Here is a 22,815-nt window from a genome sequence, read left to right as displayed (position 1 = left end):
GTGTGTCCAATCATACTTGGCTAATAAAGAATTACTCTACTCTACTCTACTCTACTCTACTCTACTGCATTCCATTCCATTCCATTTTATTCTATTCCATTCTATTGTATTCTATTCCATTCTATTGTATTCTATTCCATTCTATTGTATTCTATTCCATTCTATTGTATTCTATTCCATTCTATTGTATTCTATTCTATTCCATTCCATTCCATTCTATTGTATTCTATTCCATTCTATTGTATTCTATTCCATTCTATTGTATTCTGTTCTATTCTATTCTATTCTATTCTATTCCATTCTATTGTATTCTGTTCTATTCCATTCCATTCTATTGCATTCTATTCTATTCCATTCTATTGTATTCTATTCTATTGTATTCTGTTCTATTCTATTCCATTCTATTCTATTGTATTCTGTTCTATTCCATTCCATTCTATTCTATTCCATTGTATTCTGTTCTATTGTATTCTATTCTATTCCATTCTTTTGTATTCTATTCTATTCCATTCCATTGTATTCTATTCCATTCCATTCTATTGTATTCTATTCTATTCCGTTCCATTCTATTGTATTCTGTTCTATTCTATTCCATTGTTTTCTATTCTATTCCATTCTATTGTATTCCATTCCGTTCCATTCCACTCCATTCCATGCATTGGAACCAACAAATGGGATGAAAGCTGAGGCTCAACCTGAAGCCTGCTTACTCCTTCTCACCCCCACCCTCCCACCCTCCCCTCCATCATCAGGATCCTACTTTGGAGATGCCCAGTTGCCAGGAAAAACTCAGCAAACCCTTAAAGGAGATGAGACAGAGGTGAAGTTGGAGAGTGATGGAAGGGAGGACCGCGTCTTTAAGCTGACGCACAAGGCTTTGGAAGAAAGAAAAGATGAGCAGGAGCTGTGGAGGGCAATATGGACAAGACAGAGAGACAAAGAGAGAGAGAGAGAGGGAAAAAACCATGAAAAATTAAAAGAACCCGTAACGGAAAGGAAGGAAGGAAGAAAACTATGTTAGGAATGTGGCTGATAGTCCTTGGCTTGCTGGGGTGTGACTATTTTTGAATACCCCAAAACATCTTGGACCTAAACGTATCCTGATTAAAAAACCGGTACATTTACCTGGACTAACCCTGGTTCTGGTTGTAATGGAGCCCAGTGCCATTTAACCCTTTCCCATATTCACGAATGCCATACCTCCTTGAGGCGGTCCATGTCTTTGAGGTAGAATCCAATGTAGAAAAGACTTAGGTATGAATTTACAAACTGAAACTGTTTGGGGAAGAGAGAAACAGAAGCTGTAAGAGAGAGCTGATGTAACAAGATTAAGACTAAACGTCTATGCAGTTTCTCAGTCATCCAGGTCACAGCTGTCCCAATGGTGTTCAAAAGACCACTGGACTTACCTACCTATACTACTAAATTTCGATATAAGGAAACGAGCTGTTGTAATTAAAACCAGTTCATATTCTTAACACAGCTCCACCACACACCCGCCCATTCTTTTCTTCCTTTCTTTTTCTTCCTTTTTCTTCCTTCTTTCCTTTCTAAGTTCGTATGTTCATTGATTGTTTTGTTTTTTATATCTTGGCATATCGTCCAAACACACGACAACTGCTTATGTAATTTGCCATGTTTTAAATGTCAATTATATGTTTTTATGTATTCATTGTATATTTGTAAATAAAAACTTTAATTTTAAAAAAAAAAGACAACTGGACTTTTTCTATCTTTTCTTATTTCTGCTAAAAGATTTCAAATGACCCCCTGTCTGCAAGGAGTATAAATCCTTCCACTGGGACCCTTTTTACCGCTGGTTGGAAAAAAAGAGAACAATCCAACCAATAACTTCTTAAAACTCACTACATACCGAATTGTATATTTACAAAGATAACAGTCTGGTGTTTAAATTACTTCGGTAAAGGATTGAAATATGATATAGGTAAAAATTAAGCCTATCTTTTTAAAATTTCTTTGCTATGCTATATAGTGTTCCCTCGATTTTTGTGGGGGATGCGTTCCAAGACTGCCCGCGAAAGTCGAATTTCCGCGAAGTAGAGATGCGGAAGTAAATACACTATTTTTGGCTATGAACAGTATCACAAGCCTTCCCTTAACATTTTAAACCCCTAAATTGCAATTTCCCATTCCCTTAGCAATCATTTAGATTATTACTCACCATGTTTCTTTATTAAAGTTTATTTAAAAAAATATTTATTAAAGGTGGACGAAAGTTTGGTGATGACATATGATGTCATCGGGCAGGAAAAACCGTGGTATAGGGAAAAAACCGTATTTTTTAATTAATATTTTTGAAAAACTGTGGTATAGGCTTTTCGCAAAGTTCGAACCCGCGAAAATCGAGGGAACACTGTACTCAACTTTACTTCTTATTTACTTATAATGTAATTTTCAGTTATAATGTAACGGGCTATAGAGAATATTTATAGCACAAACTTTCGATACAAACCTGCCGTTCACCCGCCCGTTTTTTACTATTTGTTTGTTATTATTATATATTGTTTATTGTATAATTCATTGATGTTTCTCCTCTTTTTTAATATTTTTTGTCTAAATATTTGTATTGTTATTATATTTATTGTATATATTCATGTAAATAAAATTTATAATATTTAATTTAATGTTTTTAAAAAATCCTTCCACTCCCCACCGTCCAGTCAGAGCTGAAGATGCTTCTTGGATGAGAAGCAAAAACATCTTCAAAGAAAAACCAGAAATTCCAGTTGCCACTTGAGATTTAAATCGTCTCATTGTTTATCTCTAGCTTTGGGCAATTTATTGAGGGGCTGTCGCTGAATTATTGAACAAAAAAACAGTCCTATCAAAACAAGACAAAACTTCATTGAGACTAAACGGTCCAGAGAAAGTGTACATTTTTGCACACCCCTTTACCATCAAATATTGGTGGACAAGTATAATTAGCAGTATTAAATAGCAGAATTACAGGTAGACCTTGACCATAATTGAGCTACAATGTGATGGTTGTAAAGTGAGTTGGTCCTAGTGGTGGGCCCCAGCCTAATTGGTGGGAAACACGGTTCCGGTGGTGGCCATGTAGCGCATAGCCTAGCACCGGTGGCGATGCCGGGCAGGCATACGCGTGCATGCACCACCGGCACTTCCTCGGACCTACGCCTGTCCCGCCGCGAGCACTGCCTTCTCCGCCAATCGCCCCATGCTCACCTCTCACGCCGGCTCCCCCCACCGCCCGCATTGCCGCTGTTCGCCCAAAAGCAAGAGGCGCTCGAGACGGCAGCAAGTGGGTGGTAGGGGGGGCAAACGGCAGCGGGCAGCGGCAAGCAGGCACTTGTTTGCCCATTTCTGGGTTCTTTTCGCTTCTGCACATGCGCAGAAGGAAAAAAACCCCGGAAATCGTGCGCACACATGCGCGAGGAGGGGAAGTGAGGGTACGCTCCCGGGCCATTCCGGTAGGGCTGGGAATGGTAGCCCGCTCCTGGTTGTTCCCATGATTATATGAACTTTTTGGCAGCAGTCCTTAAGTAAATAAGGTTACCATTAAGCAAACACAGTGAATCTTTGGTTTGCTAAGGCCGAGTTTTGTCAAAAGAGGGCCATTCTTTTGATAAAATACGCTGCAAACTGCCAAATATATGTCCCTTTTCCAAAAACCTAAAAAAGTCTGGACATGTGACCTTAAAGAAGGCTAAAGAAGGCGTGGGGGAATTGAGACACCTCCCCCAGGCTTACAGAGTTTTATGTATGGTATGCTTCTGTTGTATGGTTTTTAAATGATGGGTTTTTAGATGCTTTCTTTTAATTATTAGATTTGTTACACTGTATATTGTTTTTATTGTTGTTGTGAGCCACCCCGAGTCTACGGAGAGAGGCGGCATACATATTTAATAAATTATTATTATTATTATTATTATTATTATTATTATTATTAATTATTAATCATCAGAACTTCAAACCTGGGTCATAACTATCTTCAAGATAGGTCCGTCGGAACTTCAAATGGTCTCTGAGCAACCAGTTGTAAATTGAAGACCACCTGTAATCTTGCCAACTGAGACACTTTCTTGCTAAGACTCAGCCAAAAAACCCAACAACCCGAAAGCCATCACAAGGAAGAGTCTCCTGTCTGGAGAAACTCATCCCGATGGATTTTGGGGACGGTTTCCTCCCTTTAGAACTGGAACAGAAGTTTCAAAAAGGCTCGACTTACCAAGACCATTTTGATGATGAGGTGTTTTTCGTAGGCACTCTGCAAGCGATAATTTTCTGCAAGGAAAAAGGAGTGAGGAGGTAAAACGTGGTGTTCGGTGGGTCTTTTATAGAATCAGAATAAACTGATCTCTCAATGACAGCAGTGAACCTAAGCAGAGTTCCTTGGGGTAAGAGGGACCGCCCATAGCAGGGATGGTGAAGCTTATTTGGTTCACGTGCCAAAAGGGCGTGAGTGCATGTGCTAGCATGAGGGGGGAGAGGGAAAGGGAGGGAGCAGGAGAGGGTGAAGGTTAGGGAGAGGAAGTGAGAGGGGGAGGGAGCAGGAGTTGGAAAGAGGGAGGGAACGGGAGAGAGGGAGCGGGAGAAAGAGGGAGGGAGGAAGTGGGAGAGGGAGGGAGCAAGAGGGGGAGAGGGGGAGGAAGGAGCAGGAATTGGAGTGGGAGGGAGCGAGGGAGTGGAAGGGAGTAGGGGAGGGAGGCAGGGAGCGGTAGAGAGGGAGCGGGAGAGGGAGAAAGGGTGAATGGGAGAGGGAGGGAGCAAGAGTGGGAGAGGGGGAGGAAGGAGCAGGAATTGGAGCGGGAGGAAGCGAGGGAGTGGAAGGGAGTAGGGGAGGGAGGCAGGGAGCGGGAGGGAGCGGGGAGGGAGAAAGGGTGAATGGGAGAGGGAGGGAGCAAGAGTGGGAGAGGGGGAAGAAGGAGCAGGAATTGGAGCGGGAGGGAGCGAGGGAGTGGAAGGGAGTGGGGGAGGGAGGCAGGGAGTGGGAGAGAGGGAGGGAGCAGTGGAGGGGGAGCAAAAAAATGGGAGGGGGAGGGAGAGAGACTAGTAGCATGCAATACCTTGTTTTATTTCGGTTCCTAATCCCACTTATGAGGTTGCTCCAACCTTAGATTTTGGGTAAGTACTGCTAGGATGCTCAGCATACTTGGTTCACAGCATTCAGCTGGAGACTAGCTGCATTATCCCCGTTCTCCCTCTTCTTTCTCTTGTGGGCCTTTCCCTGATTTAGGGAGGAAAGCTGCACAGCATCCTCAACCTTAGCAACTTCTAAGTGGTGTGGACTTCAACTCCCAGAATTCCACAGCCAGCATTGCTTGCTGGGGAATTCTGGGAGCTGAAGTTCATTCATCTTAAAGTTGCCAAGTTAAGAAATATTGATCTGGACTGCTTTTGGAAATTCCCAGATTCGGAGCATCGCTTGCATTGGACGCGATTAGAAAGTTTCCTCTGACCAGAGATGGGCTGCTAGCCAGAAGGCCTAATTGGACTCGCCTCTGTGGCTCTGGAGGTACCGAGAGTTCGAGCGGAATTATGTTTCTGCGCCCGTGCAGGTAGCAAAATCGTTCACGGAAACGCAGCTGCGCCCGTGTTCCGGCGAGGCTTTTTGCTTCCGCACATGCACGGGCGCAGAAGCATAATTCCGCTCGAATTCATGGGACTTCCGAGAGCCGCTAAGGCGAACCCAATTACCGTATTTTTCAGAGTATAAGACGCACCTTAGTTTTTTGGGAAGAAAATAGGGAAAAGAATCTGCTTACAGGGTATTCCTCTGGCTAGCATCCTTAGTCTGGTCAGCTTCAGCACATAATTTTATCCCCTGGTTAAGGGCTTAATTTTTTTTTAAATTCTGAGAGAGTAACAATGAAAGAGCGTGCAAGCCAGAAAAGCTGGGAGCATCATTAGCACCTGGAAAAAACATCTGCAAAAACTTAGGACTTGGAAATCTGCAAAAACTTAGGACTTGGAAAACATTCTTCTTTTCAGAGAGTAACAGTGAAAGAGCTTGTAAGGGGTAAGAGCTGGGAACATCGTTAGCACCTGGTTAGGGCTGGAAAGAAACTTACTCAGAGCAAGTTAGAGTAATGAAACAAACCCTGCAGAGACTTAGGGCTTGGAAAACATTCTTCGCAGAGAGAAACAATGAAAGAGCCTGCAAGGTAAGAGCTGGGAAGATTGCCAGCAGTTAATTAGAGCTACATTCAGAGTATAAGATGCACCCTAATTATCAGCCTACTTTAGGGAGGAAAAAGGTGCATCTTATGCACTGAAAAATACGGTAGGTGTTCGGCCAGCAGCCCACCTCTGCCTCTCACCCATTTAAGGTTCCATTCAGCAAAGTTTTTTGGGGATCAGAAGGTGTGCCATGTGATGATATTTACCCATGTCATTTAGCCAGTAGGCAATTTTTCTGTAGATTTCATCACAGACGGTGACGATGATGGCCAGCATGATTTTGGGCAAGAAGCGAACAAGGCGTGGCAGCTCCTTGATGCTCAGCACAAATTCCTGATCAAGGAGGAAGAAAAAGCAGGTTGGAGGGCCAGAATTACATCACAGCTGATGAATAGAAATGACTTTTCGTAAAAGCAGGTTTATTTCTACCAGTTCCTATGGCTCAATTATTTCTGTTCCGTGAATTTAAGCATTTTCTAAACAAACAATAACTAAGCTAGTTTGACTATCAACAAACCTGACCCCAGATAAGTCCTTGACTTACAACTAACATAGAATCTTGTTTCTTAGACATGCCATAATACACATAGATAAAAATTAGATAAAAATCAGATATTTGAGATCTAGTAAGGGGTTTAATTATATGATCTGGAAAGCATTGTATTTGTAATGATTTGTATTTTTTACCCTTGTTTCCACCCTTTATTTTTTTATATACCTATAATTTAAGAATATATGTTTATTTGTGTTGCGACATAGAGCTAAATTAGTAGAGCATGAAAAATACCGATGTGGAAAACTGCAACTGCAGAGAGGGGCAGCCTAAAAATTGAATAAATACAAATACAAATACAAAATATTGTGTAGAATAAATATGAAACACAATAAGGAAAGGAGGAGAGAGCAAGATATCTCTCTAACTTTTAACTTTGTACCTCATGATACGAACCCCTCGTCTTACGAACAACCCAAGATACGAACCAGGGGTTCAGAAAATTTTTGCCTCTTCTTACGAACTTTTTTTCTTCTTACAAACCCACCGCCGAGAAGCCCCGCCGCCCGGCTGTCGCTTTTTGAAACAGCCGGGGGGGCTTCCCAGCAGCCTCCTGAACCCAAACGCCAAACCCGAACTTCCGGGTTCGGCGTTCGGGAGGCCTCCGAGAAGCCCCCCGGCTGTTTTAAAAGGTGACAGCCAGGCGGCGGGGCTTCGCAGCGGCTTCCCGAACGCTGAACCTGGACGTTCGGCAAAAGTTCAGGTTCGGGAGGCCACTGGGAAGCCCCGCCGCCCGGCTGTCACCTTTTAAAACAGCCGGGGGGCTTCCCAGCAGCCTCCCGAACCTGAACTTTTGCCGAACTTCCAGGTTTGGCATTCGGGAGGCCTCCGAGAAGCCCCCTGGCTGTTTTAAAAGGTGACAGCCAGGTGGTGGGGCTTCCCAGCGGCCTCCCGAACACCAAACCCAGAAGTTCGGCAAAAGTTCAGGTTCGGGAGGCCGGGCAGCGGGGCTTCCCAGCGGCTTCCCGAATCCGAACTTTTGCCGAACTTCCGGGTTCGGCATTCAGGAGGCCGCTGGGAAGCCCCGCCACCCGGTTGTCACCTTTTAAAACAGCTGGGGGGCTTCCGAGCAGCCTCCTGAACCCGAACGCCAATCCGAACTTCCGGGTTCGGCGTTCGGGAGGCTACTGGGAAGCCCAGCTGCCCGGCTCTCACCTTTTAAAACAGCCGGGGGGCTTCTCGGAGGCCTCCCGAACGCCGAACCCGGAAGTTCGGGTTTGGCATTCGGGTTCAGGAGGATGCTGGGAAGCCCCCCCGGCTGTTTCAAAAGGTGACAGCCGGTCGTCGTTGTTTTTTTGCGGGGTTTTTTCGTTGCACGGATTAATGGATTTTACATTGTTTCCTATGGGAAACAATGTTTCGTCTTATGAACTTTTTGTCTTACGAACCTCCCCCTGGAACCAATTAGGTTCGTAAGACGAGGTATTACTGTATTTTTGTTTGTTTTTGTATTATGTACTTAAATTTACAGTCCCTAATAAAATATTATTTAAAAAAATAGAATCCCCAGGGTCTCGGGCAAGTGGGGGTTGCTGCTCCTGCCATTACCAGCGCGCTACGCATGCAGCCCTGGGTCTCCGGTATGCGTGCTTGTGGGTCCAACAAAGATTTTGTTTCTGCGCATGCACAGGAAGCAAAATCTTGCGAGGGGACGTGTGCGAGATTTCAGCTTTTTTTTTGCTTCCGCGCATACGCAGAAGCAAAAAACCCATCCAAATCTTGCACGCGCATGTGTCCCCTCGCAAGATTTTGGAGCTGAGTGCGCTCAATTTTCACTACCGGTACAATGGCGTCAACCATACCAGTAGGAACCCATTACTGGTCTTGGGATGAACGTTCAAGTGCTTGCCAACCAGCATGTATTTATGATGTTTATTTTTAAAAAAAATATTTTTAAATTTTTTAAATAATAACAACAGATACACACTACACAAAAGGGGAATCCAAAACTCCCACCTCTGGACTTCCACTGCCAGCCAAAGCGCCCGTTTTCGCGATGCTGCGATTCCCCTGCTGGGATTCCCCTGCAGCATCGCAAAAACACAGAAGTCCGGAGGTGGGGTTTCCCATGGAGAGGAGCCTCAGGGGAATCCCACCAGCGCAAAAACGGGCCCTTCGGCTGGCAAAAGGGGTGAATTTTGGGCTTGCACGCATTAATCGCTTTTCCATTGATTCCTATGGGAAACATTGTTTCGTCTTACGAATTTTTCACCTTACGAACCTCGTCCTGGAACCAGTTAAGTTCGTAAGACAAGGTATCACCGTACTTTGTTCTGTACAAAGTTGAATGTGCTGACAACAACATGTGAAATTGATTGTCAATCAGTGTTTTGCTTCCTAAATGGACAGTTTGATTTCACAGAAGTTTGATTTACTTGGAGTTATATTGTGTTGTTTCAGTGTTCCCTTTATTTTTTTTGAGCAGTATATCTACTTTTGTCAGCCAATCAAATTACATTATAATTTGCATATTCACCGTGAATAAGCAGTTTTACATGGTCAAAGTTACTACAATTCTTCTCTCTCTCTCTTTGTTCCGATGCTCACCTGCAATTCGAAGCAGCCCAGCATGGTAAGGAAGACGAAGGAGAGGCAGAAGATGCAGATGGGCAAGCTCACCAAACACTGGAAGAGCAGCCGCTTCCAAGGCGGGTAGTAGAACTCTTCCGTGTTGGTCACCGGGCTGATGCGCTTCACACCCTGCAAAGGAAGGAGATAGAGATACAGATTTAGAGTTAGAAGGGACCTTGTAGGACATCTACAAGGATGGGTCTGGATGGGTGTCAACAGACTCAAACTCAACCCGGATAAGATGGAGTGGCTGTGGGTTCTGCCTCCCAGGGATAATTACATCTGTCCGTCCATAACCCTGGAGGGGAATTATTGACCCCCTCAGAGAGGGTCCGCAACTTGGGCGTCCTCCTCGATCCACAGCTCACATTAGAGAAACATCTTTCAGCTGTGGCGAGGGGGGCGTTTGCCAAGGTTCGCCTGGTGCACCAGTTGCGGCCCTATTTGGACCGGCATACAAATCTAATAAATGAATGAATGAATGAATGAATGAATGAATCAATCAATCAATCAATCAATCAATTGAAGAAACTCAGAGCAGTGGGGAAAAGGGACTGGCCCCACTGAGCCTCGCACACCTACTCCAGGGGTCAGGCTCGGAGAAAGACATTCGCACGTCAGCCGGTCAACCTGCCCGCTCCGTGTGCCTTTACTTTAACTGAGCCCAGCCACTCGTTTGAGGGTATCCCTGTTCGTGCACACCTTCCTGGCTCCACAACAGCTGACCAAGGGGTCATTTGAGGAGGGTTGTCTTCGGGGAAGGTGCTACCATGGCTTGTGTTCATTCCTCAGCTGCAGGCCTGTCTCCCTTTTCATCGTACCCTCCTCCCGGATCCCATTCCCATCCCGCCAGCCCTCATGTTAGCGAGGTTGACAGACACTGTGTTGGACCAGTGTCTCAAGGCAGAGTGAAGATCTCGCAACTGGGTCAGCAGGGAGCTGCAAGAGTCAAACAGCCTCATGTGGCTTATGAGCCACGGACTGCAGACACCAGCATTAGGCAAATCTATCTCCCTAGCTTTGATATGTGATGGCAAACCTATAGCACAGGTGCCACAGGTGGCATGCAGAGCCATATCTTGTCCTCTGGACCCTGGGGAGGGTGAAAAATGGGTGTACCGGGATCACCAGAAATTGGGAAATGGGTTGTTTCTGGATTCCATAGGCCTCCAGGGGGGGTGGGAGGCAATTTTCATCCCTTCAGGCATTGAATTATGGGTGGGGGCACTTGTTCAGGTGCAATCAGTTTCCGGTCACAATTCAAAGTGTTGGTTATGACCTTTAAAACCCTGCATGGCATTGGACCAGAGTACCTCCGGAACCGCCTGCTACCGCACAATCCCAGCGACCAATAAGGTCCCACAGAGTTGGCCTTCTCCAGGTCCTGTCGACCAAACAATGTTGTTTGGTGGGTCCCAGGGAAAGAGCCTTCTCTGTGGCAGCCCCGGCCCTCTGGAATCAACTCCCCCCGGAGATTAGAACTGCCCCCACACTCGTCTTTCGTAAATTACTCAAGACCCATCTATACCGCCAGGCATGGGGGAGTTGAGACATCTTTCCCCCAGGCTTTTTTATATTTATGTTTGGGTATGTATATGTTGTTTGATTTTTTAAATATGATAGGGTTTTATGTGCTTTTTAATATTAGATTTGTTTTCGCTGGAATATTGTTTCTATTATTGTTGTGAGCCGCCCCGAGTCTTCAGAGAGGGGCGGCATACAAATCTAATAAATTGAATTGAATTGAATTGATAGTGTGCACACAAGCACTTTTGGCACCCAAGGGGGGAAAAGGTTCACCATCACTGATGTATAGAGTTTTCTTACTTTTGCAAGTAATAGATACCCATTTAAAATCATAAGGAGTACCATGCTAGACACCACAAAGGCATATAAATTTAATTAATCCAAGCAGAGAATCCTAGGCTAAATGAGAGGTGGATAACAGGATGGCTCTGAATGTTGAGATATCTGCATGACATGCCTAGATTTGATCCATGGACACGGGCAGCACAAATTATCATTTTTCAAACTTGTATTTTCTTCTTTTCTGAGCTAGATCAGACACCACTGACCCGGAACTGCGGCCGAGGCTCTTCGATGGACTCTGCTGGTGTGTCCAGAGTTCCCCACTTGTATGCAAATTCGGCTCCTCTGCGTTTCCACTCCTCCAGGAACAGCGTGGACCAGATGACATTGAAGATGGCAAATACCACAGAGGAAATGTCCCTGCTGGTCTAATTAGGAAGGGAAGAGATAATTAATGAAGAGAAAAGAAAGACAGGGATGTCCACTGCTTTAACAGCTTCTAAAGAAGGTTGTTTATCCCAGCTATCCATCGATTAGAAAAATCAACTCCCAACAATTCTCCCGGGATGAGAATGTCACCAATAAAGAAGAATATTGGTAGCTATGTTGCTAGTCTAACACTGATAATTAGATGTTAATTTGGGTAGATGTTTGGGCAGAGTTTGGTTTTGGTAATGAAACAGCTGCAAGAAAACAACTAAGTTGGAAAAGTACCAAATATAATATTAACAACCAGCAATCCTGGCCTGAAGTTTCACTCAAAAATACACCTTCCAACCATGGCCAGCCAGATATGTCTGTTAAGATAGCAAGGGAACAGCCTCTCCCTCTGCACCTTTGCAGTAGTATGTCAAACATTTCATTTCAAAGCACAACATTTTAGACATGTGAGCAGTGTGGTCGGGCAGTAGGAAAAGCAAGTAGGATGCTTGGCTGCATAGCTAGAGGTATAACAAGCAGGAAGAGGGAGATTGTGATCCCCTTATATAGAGTGCTGGTGAGACCACATTTGGAAGACTGTGTTCAGTTCTGGAGACCTCACCTACAAAAAGATATTGACAAAATTGAATGGGTCCAATAACGGGCTACAAGAATGGTGGAAGGTCTTAAGCATAAAAAGTATCAGGAAAGACTTCATGAACTCAATCTGTATAGTCTGGACTCTGGAGGACAGAAGGGAAAGGGGGGACATGATCGAAACATTTAAATATGTTAAAGGGTTAAATAAGGTTCAGGAGCGAAGTGTTTTTAATAGGAAAGTGAACACAAGAACAAGGGGGCACAATCTGAAGTTAGTTGGGGGAAAGATCAAAAGCAACGTGAGAAAATATTATTTTACTGAAAGAATAGTAGATCCTTGGAACAAACTTCCAGCAGACGTGGTTGGTAAATCCACAGTAACTGAATTTAAACATGCCTGGGATAAACATATATCCATGGTAAGATAAAATACAGGAAATAGTATAAGGGCAGACTAGATGGACCATGAGGTCCCTTTCTGCCGTTATACCTTTAGCTATGCAGCCAAGCATCCTACTTGCTTTTCCTACCGCCCGACTACACTGCTCACCGATTTTGAGACTGTCAGAAATCACTACCCCTAAATCCTTCTCTTCTGAAGTTTTTTGCTAACACAGAACTGCCAATGCAATAGTCAGATTGAGGATTCCTTTTCCCCAAGTGCATTATTTTACATTTGAAAAAATTAAACTGCAGTTTCCATTGCTTTGACCATTTATCTAGTAAAGCTAAATAATTTACCATATTACAGACCCCTCCAGGAATATCAACCCTATTGATATTATCTTTCTTCCCAGGGGAATAAAGCTCTCCCACTGTTAGAATAGTACAAAGTGGAACTTTGATATGACCCATAAGTAAGCTCTAACTGATTCCAAGTGTTCCCTGTTCTATTTCTGCCTAGCTTCAGCTGGTTTGCCAAGTATGACTGCATTTGGAGAAGGAGGATCTTGCCATCTTGCCTTAAGTGGCACAAGTCTTGAGTTGGCTGTAATACACACCGCATATAACGGTATGCTTAAAGTCTCAAGGAGTCACCACTACACCACGTGTGCATTCCTTAGCTATCAGGTGGTTGATTAGCCTCCTTGTCTATCCACAGAGAGGCTACTAGTTAAGAACTGAAAGAAGTATTTATCTTAGCAGCTGAAAGCCAGATGGGATTCTAAAGCGAAAGTAATCCAGTTACTGAGATCTCTTCTTTTAAAAGTGGCAAAGTGTGACATCAAAAGATTCACAAAAGTTCAGGGCTTTGATCACATTACAGCTTTTTAGCCCTTCCACATTCCTAGCCTATTTATTTCCAGGGCCAAAGAAAAATGGTTTTAACCTTTATAAGGTTAAGAAAGGGTCAACCTAGGGATTAGTTGCATCTATCTCAACCTGCCAGAAGGTTGTCATCAGTTGCTCAGACCCAATAGCATCCTCGGGGGTAAAAGGACGTGACACAGAATGTATTGTGACATCATGGCCCAAGCCACTAATTTCCATACTTGCATGCAACATCGCCATTTTATTGGGGGGGGGGGGGGGTTGAATTTTTTGCCACTTCAGCCATGTCTTCTGCCTCATACTTCTCAGCGGCCGATGAGAGCCCACAGGGTTGGCCTTCTCCAGGTTCCGTCAGCCAGGGAGAAGGCAGGGAGAAGCCTCTGTGGGGCCTCTCTAGGAATCTCCTGGGAGGAAACAGGGCCAGAAAAGGCAAGGAGAAGCATCCGTGGGGCCTCTCTAGGAATCTCCTGGGAGGAAACAGGGCCAGAAAAGGCAAGGAGAAGCCTCCCTGGGGCCTCTCTAGGAATCTCCTGGGAGGAAACAGGGCCAGAAAAGGCAAGGAGAAGCCTCTGTGGGGCCTCTCTAGGAATCTCCTGGGAGGAAACAGGGCCAGAAAAGGTAGGGAGAAGCCTCCGTGGCGCCTCTCTAGGAATCTCCTGGGAGGAAACAGGGCCGGAAAAGGCAGGGAGAAGCCTCCATGGGGCCTCTCTAGGAATCTCCTGGGAGGAACCAGGGCCAGAAAAGGCAGGGAGAAGCCTCCATGGGGCCTCTCTAGGAATCTCCTGGGGGGAAACAGGGCCAGAAAAGGTGGGGAGAAGCCTCCATGGGTCCTCTCTAGGCATCTCCTGCGAGGAAACAGGGCCTCCCCCCTCCCTGTGGTTTCCCCAATCGCATGCATTATTTGCTTTTACATTGATTCCTATGGGGACAAATTGCTTCTTCTTACAAACGTTTCTACTTTCTACTTAAGAACCTGGTCGTAAGTAGAGGTACCACTGTAGAAGAAATCCAGAGGGCCACCATGCCGTCGCTAAGCACTGCAATGCCTCACCTGATCGTTCTCTGTGAAGGTGTAAAGGAGGGAGCCGAAGACAGCAGGGTATACCATGGCTGACGTGTAGAAGCCCAACCAGGCGAAGTACATGGCAATCTTCACCCCAAAATAGTCACATATTTCATCTGGAGGAAGAAGAAAGACAGTTTCAGGATAACATAAGGAGAGAACCTAAAATAAAAGGCAAAATTACCCTTTCCTGAAACTGTGCCATCTCAGAAATCTCTCAGTTCAATCAAAGAGCGAATTACATTTTATTATATTTCAAATATTGACCCTTTTCCTCAGCTGTTAGGTAGTTTATACCAGATCCAAGGGACTATCCAACCCCATCAATCCTATCTGCATTCACTTCCATAACTGTTCCAAATACCCTGGGATTTTTCAGCTTACACTTTTTTTCTGGACAGGTAACGTGAAAACAAATTCAGAAGTACAAGTAGCATTTATAGCCCATCTGGACTACTACAACGCATTCCACATGGGGCTGTCCTTGAAGACTGTTCAGAATACAGTAATGCAGTCAGCCTACTGTTGACTGCAATCACAAGTAGTACTCAACATACAAACAGTCACTTGGCTGCCTACATTTTTCCCCCGTTAGTTGTTTGCTGGTTACATGCAAAAAGTATCCGTTTTGTAGAATGGATTCATTTAACGACCGCCACCAAAAAAATTGTAAAATAGGATCTGTGACCCGCTTAACAATTGCAATGACTTACAACCGTAATTCTGGGTTCAACTACAGTTGTAAGTTGAAGATTACCTGCATTTCTATGAAGGATATGACTCCCGCATTACGGGAACCTCGAGGGCTGTCAATCTACTCACTAAAACAGTTCAGCCAAGTTGCCAAGGTTGAGAAATACTGGCCTAAATTGATGGGAATGTAATGGCTGCTAATGCCCTTCTATGCTAAAAAGACACTAATGAGACAAATGATATAGCCCAGTGATAGCGAACCTACCGCACAGGTGCCACAGGTGATACATGGAGACATATCTGCTGGCACGCAAGCTGTTGCCCTAGCTCAGCTCCAAACGTGTATGTGTGTGCCAGCCAGCTGATTTTTGGCTTGCAAAAAGGCTCTGGGAGGGTGTTTTTTGCTTCCAGAGAGCCTCCGGGAGGATAGGGGAAACTGTTTTCGCCCTCCCCAGGCATTGAATTATGGGTCTGGGAAATTATAGGTCTGGGAATCAATGTAAAAGCAAATAATGTGTGCGATTGGGGAAACCACAGGGTGGGTGGGGGCCTTGTTTCCTCCCAGGAGATTCCGAGAGAGGCCCCACGGAGGCTTCTCCTTGCCTTTTCTGGCCCTGTTTCTTCCCAGGAGATTGCTAGAGAGACCCCATGGAGGCTTCTCCCTGCCTTTTCTGGCCCTGTTTCCTCCCAGGAGATTTCTAAAGAGGCCCCACGGAGGCTTCTCCCTGCCTTTTCTGGCCCTGTTTCCTCCCAGGAGATTCCTAGAGAGGCCCCACGGGGGCTCCTCCTTGCCTTTTCTGGCCCCGTTTCTTCCCAGGAGATTGCTAGAGAGACCCTATGGAGGCTTCTCCCTGCCTTTTCTGGCCCTGTTTCCTCCTAGGAGATTCCTAGAGAGGCCCCATGGAGGCTTCTCCTTGCCTTTTCTGGCCCTGTTTCCTCCCAGGAGATTCCTAGAGAGGTCCCACGGAGGCTCCTCCTTGCCTTTTCTGGCCCTGTTTCTTCCCGGGAGATTCCTAGAGAGGCACCATGGAGGCTTCTCCCTGCCTTTTCTGGCCCTGTTTCCTCCCAGGAGATTCCTAGAGAGGCCCCACGGAGGCTTCTCCTTGCCTTTTCTGGCCCTGTTTCCTCCCAGGAGATTCCTAGAGAGACTCCACGGATGCTTCTCCGTGCCTTTTCTGGCCCTGTTTCCTCCCAGGAGATTCCTAGAGAGGCCCCACGGAGGCTTCTCCCTGCCTTTTCTGGCCCTGTTTCCTCCCAGGAGATTCCTAGAGAGGCCCCACAGAGGGTTCTCCCTGCCTTTTCTGGCCCCGTTTCCTCCCAGGAGATTCCTAGAGAGGCCCCATGGAGGCTTCTCCTTGCCTTTTCTGGCCCTGTTTCCTCCCAGGAGATTCCTAGAGAGGCCCCACGGGGGCTTCTCCTTGCCTTTTCTGGCCCTGTTTCTTCCCAGGAGATTGCTAGAGAGGCCCCATGGAGGCTTCTCCCCGCCTTTTCCGGTCCTGTTTCCTCCCAGGAGATTCCTAGAGATTCCTGCACGCCCACGCTTTTTCAGCACCCAAAGAAAAAAAAGGTTCACCATCACTGATATAGCCTAACTGGGAGTCAAACTAAATTCTCATAACCACGGTGATATGTCCAAGATCTTTTCTTGGATACAATTGTGAAGTCATTTGCCATTAACGTCTTCTGAAATATTTTTAGATTACCCCATCTAGCTTGTAGGGTGCCCCACACCTAGAGCAAATATCACCCAGCTTTGTTTTTTTCAAGGTCAGCCAAGTTCAGGGAGATGCTACCACCTGCTGAGATTTTCTGACAACTTTCTCCCGGAGGCAAAGATGCCTCTCGAGAGACTGCGTACTTTTCTGCCAGAATTTGCACTTAAAATTTCTCCATCCATTCTTCATTTTCCATATATTGGGTGACCAATTTAATACAGAAGTAAGTATTAACATTTTACTAATGATTACTTTTTGACACTAGCCGCCCTGAGTCCGTTTTGGAATGAGCGGCATATAAATGCAATAAAAACATTAAAGAAATATTAGTTTTACATCTTTACGCTATGCTGCTTCCCAGGTACTTCTTGAGATAGGTGGCCGTGAAAAGTAAATAGATAAACATTTAACCAAAGTAGATTCGCTGTGATTTATGTAAAACTTCAAATCATTCTCCCTCTTGCAGAAAAACTCTGTATTTTCTCAGCCTCGTTCTAACCTCAACTAATCTTTATTCTTTGACTATGATTTTAACTATTTTTTTCTCTGTGTCCATCCTTCTTCCTCATCTTTTACAGTAATAATTAATTTCCAATCTCTCCCCCCACCCCGCCATACTCCGCAGCTTCTTTCACTTCTCCTATCTTTTTTTCATATTTCGTATGAAGGCAACTCCATCCACTTAGAAAATGATGTACAACTTCAAGCTGTCACCTGATACTGCTACTGTACCATATTTGAATTGCAAGGTCGGCATAACCAATAGGTGGCAGCAAAGAGATCCAGAAAAAAAATAATCCTTTACTGCCATCTTGTGTTTGCCGGGGTTATAGCAGATCTGGTTTTCCGAGCTTAATGAAATCTGCATGTAAAATGCTTATGCTAAACTGACTCTGCATGAAATAAATGCACACATTTACCACCTTTAGAAATGTTTGGGTTCAGATCATGTTAGAGAGTCTTTGTACTGGGAAAGCAACAGCCCTGTCTCACTTAAGCAATTTATTATTTCAAGGGGGGGAAGCATTAATTTTCAACTCTAAGAAAGCAAAACAAATCTGACGAGCGTAAGGAGGGGGAAAAAAACCAGAAGTGTGTGGTGGTATGACCCTAATAAAGGTTCTAAGGGACCTATGTGATTCAAGGCGCCATACCCAAAGGCTGGGCTTCACAAATGGCTTGTACCCATGATTTCATCAGCCGGTTCAGAATCCGTTGCTCATGGATAGGGAAGACTTGCTGGAGGATACCACGAGCAGCCAGCTCAGGGACTGTGAAAAGAAGGAAGGAAAGAAGGAAGAACGGAGCAGAGCAAAAATCCAGAGATCTTTTTTCTTAGCTCTCCACATTAACCATAGTTCCCCACAGTGATGGGCTACCCAAATTTTTAATGCCATGCTGTGGGCGTGGCTTATGCATTTTGTTTCAACATCTTTCAGTGCAAATTGGGTGCTCTGGGATGGAGCTCCAAATTTTGCTACCGGAACTGCATTCCTGACCATTCCCATAGTAGCCCATCACTGGTCCCCCACCACCCCCAGGCCCCATTATTTGACACTACCATGGTCAATCACACCCCTGGGCAGAGAGCTAGTGTGCTAGCTATAGGTCACAAAACAGACTGAATCTGGAAATGCATTCTGGAGCAATAGCATTTAGCAATAGCATTTAGAATTACAGTGTTCCCTCGATTTCCGCAGGGGATGCGTTCCGAGACCGCCTGTGAAAGTTGAATTTCCGCGAAGTAGAGATGCGGAAGTAAATACACCATTTTTGGTATGGACAGTGTCACTAGCCTTCCCGTAACACTTTAAACCCCTAAATTACCATTTCCCATTCCCTTAACAACCATTTACTCACCATTATTACTGGTACTCACCATTGAATAAGACACTTAGTGATCCTGATGTATTTATAAACATAATTATTTATTAACAATAATTATTTTTTTTGTTATTTATTTGCAAAAATTATTAGTTTGGCGATGACGCATGACATCATCGGGCGGGGAAAAACCGTGGTACAGTGGTACCTCAAGATATGAACCCCTCGTCTTACGAACAACTCGTGATACGAACCCGGGGTTCAGAAAAATTTTGCCTCTTCTTACAAACTTTTTTCGAGTTACGAACCGGCGTTCGGAGACTGCTGGGAAGCTGCGCGGCTGTTTTAAAAGGTGACAACCGGGCGGCGGGGCTTCCCAGAAGCCTCCCGAACGCCGGTTCGTAACTCGAACAAAGTTCGTAAGAAGAGGCAAAATTTTTCTGAACCCCGGGTTCGGTTCGGGAGGTTGCTGGGAAGCCCCCCAGCCCGGCTGTCACCTTTTAAAACAGCCGCGCCGTTTCCCAGCTGTCTTCCGAAGCCGAACGCGGAAGTTTGGCTTTGGCGTTCGGCTTCATGAGACAGCTGGGAAGTGGCGCGGCTGTTTTAAAAGGTCGCAGCTGGCCTGGGGGGGTTTCCCAGCCCCCCCAGGCCAGCTGCGACCTTTTAAAACAGCCACGCCGTTTCCCAGCTGTCCAGGCCAGGTGCGACCTTTTAAAACAGCCGCGCCGTTTCCCAGCTGTCCAGGCCGGGTGCGACCTTTTAAAACAGCCGCGCCGTTTCCCAGCTGTCTCCCGAAGCCGAACGCGGAAGTTCAGCTTTGGCATTCGGCTTCAGGAGACAGCTGGGAAGCGGCGCGGCTGTTTTAAAAGGTCGCAGCCGGCCTGGGGGGCTTCCCAGCACCCCCCCGAACCCCGAACCCGGGTTCGGGGGGGTGCTGGGAAGCCCCCCAGGCTGGCTGTCACCTTTTAAAACAGCAGCGCGGCTTCCCAGCAGTCGCCGAAAGCCGTTTTTTTGCGGGGGTTTTTTGGTTGCACGGATTAATTGTCTTTACATTGTTTCCTATGGGAAACAATGTTTCGTCTTACGAACCTTTCGTCATACGAACCTCCTCCTTGCACCAATTAAGTTCATATCATGAGGTATTACTGTATAGGAAAAAAAACCGCGAAGTATTTTTTAATTAATATTTTTTGAAAAACTGTGGTATAGGCGATTCGCGAAGTTTGAACCCGCGAAAATCGAGGGAACACTGTATATACTGCTTCATGGTGCTTTTATAGCCCTCTCTAAAAGGTTTACAGAATCAACCTCTTGCCCCCAACAATCTGGGTCCTCATTTTACCCATGGATGGAAGGCTGAGCCAACCTTGAGCCAGTGGTGAGATTTGAACTGCTCAACTACAGCTACCAGTTAGCTGAAGTAGCCTGCCGCGCAGCGCTCTAACCACTGCGCCACCCCGGCAAGAAGGCAGCTGGCCTTTTGAGGTGGAAGGCCCATTCATGCTGTTGAGAATGTTCCCTGAGCATTAATATCAAGGAGCTACAACGGGCCGTGGGTGTTTTTGTTTTGGTCTGTTAATAAAATAGCAATGATTTACTAGAAGGTAAACGGTGAGGATTTTCCTCACTATAGTTCCTCTTCCTGACCTCAGAAGGATCTGGGTTGTCCTGTTCTGCCAATGTTTTGTTTGCTCTACAGGTGTGAACTCCTTCAAAACAAAGACTAAACTCGCTCTCACTCTGTTTATTTTCTAACTATGCTCAAATCAGGCCCAGAGGCAAGTTCGGTCATTTGGTGCAGGAGGACAATCAATACAACTTGAGCTTGATCCAAGTTTAAATACCACAAATATGTAAGAGGATCAACTGAACTCAAAATGCAAAAAAAATTAAAAAAAATAAAAGAGAGAAATAGAGAGAGAGAAAAAATAACATCAAATACATGGAGTGTGTTATGGCCCACAAACGGATCGTATCCAAACAGAAACATAGAAACATAGAAGACTGACGGCATGGTCCATCTAGTCTACCCTTATACTATTTCCTGTAATTTATCTTACAATGGATATATGTTTATCCCAGGCATGTTTAAATTCAGTTACTGTGGATTTACCAACCACGTCTGCTGGAAGTTTGTTCCAAGGATCTACTACTCTTTCAGTAAAATAATATTTTCTCACGTTGCTTTTGATCTTTCCCCCAACTAACTTCAGATTGTGTCCCCTTGTTCTTGTGTTCACTTTCCTATTAAAAACACTTCCCTCCCGAACCTTATTTAACCCTTTAACATATTTAAATGTTTCGATCATGTCCCCCCTTTTCCTTCTGTCCTCCAGACTATACAGATTGAGTTCATGAAGTCTTTCCTGATACGTTTTATGCTTAAGACCTTCCACCATTCTTGTAGCCCGTCTTTGGACCCGTTCAATTTTGTCAATATCTTTTTGTAGGTGAGGTCTCCAGAACAGAGTGGACCTTCTCCGGGTCCCGTCAACTAAACAATGTCGGTTGGCGGGCCCCAGGGGAAGAGCCTTCTCTGTGGCGGCCCCGGCCCTCTGGAACCAACTCCCCCCGGAGATTAGAACTGCCGCTACTCTCCCTGCCTTTCGTAAGTTCCTTAAGACCCACCTGTGTCGTCAGGCATGGGGGAACTGAGACATCTCCCCCGGGCATGTACAGTTTATGAATGGTATGTGTGTATGTATGTGTGTTTAGAAAATGGGGTTTTTAAAATGTTTTTAGTAGAAATTTAGATTTGTTGTAAACTGTTTTTTTCACTTTGTTGTGAGCCGCCCCGAGTCTGCGGAGAGGGGCGGCATACAAATCTAAATAAACATAAACATAAACATAACTGAACACAGTATTCCAAATGGGGTCTCACCAGCGCTCTACTGTATATAAGGATCTCCATTTTATCCAATCTCCCTTTGTTCAGTTTATAATTGCCATTCTGACTGGCAGCTTGACAGCCATAGTCAAACGAGCCAATCTAGGCGCCGTGCAACTTATTAGGACAATAAAACAAGGAGGAAACGGTGACAAACAGCGAAAAACAATGGATATGTTTTACTGGAAAAGGAAATACCAAGAACTAAGGAATAACAGCCCATAATAGGCTGGCTCTGTTAAAAAAAAGTGCTACTGCTAACATGTTGCAAGCCGCCCTGAGTCTAAGGAGAAGGGCGGCATAAAAATTAATTAAATAAATAAATAAATAAATAAATAAATAAATAAATAAATAAATAAATAAATAAATAAATAAATAAATCAGGCATGGGGAAACTAAACATCTTCCCCTGGGCACGTTGAATTTATATATGGTATGCTTGTGTGTGTGTATGTTAGTATAGGGGTTTTTCTTAAATTTATAATATTTTAATTAATTGGATTAATGTATTGGATTGTCTTTTCACTTGTTGTGAGCCGCCCCGAGTTTTCGGAGAGGGGCGGCATACAAATCCAAATAATAAAATAAATAAATAAATAAAAATAAAATAAATTAAATAAATAAATAAATAAATAATCAGCATGGAGTGATAGAATTGCTTTCCACCATGGCATGATAAATTTTAAGGGATTTTTCAAAAAAGGTAGCAGTGTTAGGATTAATTGTGTGGCTTTTGGAAGGATGAGGTCCCCCTTAATCTCTTAATCTCTTTTAAAGGGTGACTGTTTTAAATTGAACATCATCTTTCTTTCAATATATATTTAGGATATATTATTATAGTGATCAGGGTGTCGTCAGGATGAACAAAGCTCTCCCCTTTGTGTGTGTCTTTGATGCTTTTGACAGCAACGATTATGATAGACTAAAATAACATGTGTGGGACCTTAATGCTGGATCCTCTTATAATAACCAGCGTATCTTTATTATTCCTCCTCATATTCCTCCCTTACATTTATTCCATTTCCATTTTTGAACTAGCTAGCAGTAGCAATAGCGTTTAGACTTATATACCGCTTCACAGTGCTTTACAGCCCTCTCTAAGCGGTTTACAGAGAGCAAGCATCTTGCCCCCAACAATCTGGGTCCTCATTTTACCGACCTTGGAAGGAGGGAAGGATGAGTCAGCCTTGAGCCTACTGAGATTCGATCTGGCAAACTGCTGCCAGCCGGTGATCAGCAGAAGCAG

At 44.7% G+C, this 22,815-nt stretch overlaps 1 protein-coding gene across 5 annotated transcripts in view; it reads right to left on the bottom strand.

Annotated features, from left to right (window-relative positions):
* ANO8 (anoctamin 8) overlaps positions 1 to 22,815 on the bottom strand; it is a 104,136-nt gene that overhangs the window by 23,137 nt on the left and 58,184 nt on the right. For all 5 annotated transcript variants that reach the window (XM_070747540.1, XM_070747550.1, XM_070747512.1 and 2 more), the window contains exons 6-12: positions 18,013 to 18,129; positions 14,439 to 14,566; positions 11,362 to 11,523; positions 9,263 to 9,415; positions 6,369 to 6,495; positions 4,211 to 4,266; positions 1,201 to 1,275 (exon numbers count right to left, since the gene is read on the bottom strand). In XM_070747540.1, coding sequence (XP_070603641.1) covers positions 1,201 to 1,275; positions 4,211 to 4,266; positions 6,369 to 6,495; positions 9,263 to 9,415; positions 11,362 to 11,523; positions 14,439 to 14,566; positions 18,013 to 18,129 — 818 coding nt within the window. The remainder of the gene's footprint in view (positions 1 to 1,200; positions 1,276 to 4,210; positions 4,267 to 6,368; positions 6,496 to 9,262; positions 9,416 to 11,361; positions 11,524 to 14,438; positions 14,567 to 18,012; positions 18,130 to 22,815) is intronic.

Source organism: Erythrolamprus reginae, chromosome 1, assembly GCF_031021105.1.
Source record: "Erythrolamprus reginae isolate rEryReg1 chromosome 1, rEryReg1.hap1, whole genome shotgun sequence".
Lineage (NCBI taxonomy): Eukaryota > Metazoa > Chordata > Lepidosauria > Squamata > Dipsadidae > Erythrolamprus > Erythrolamprus reginae.
The sequence above is the reverse complement of the archived record's forward strand: the minus strand, read 5'-3'. Positions and strand labels throughout refer to the sequence as shown.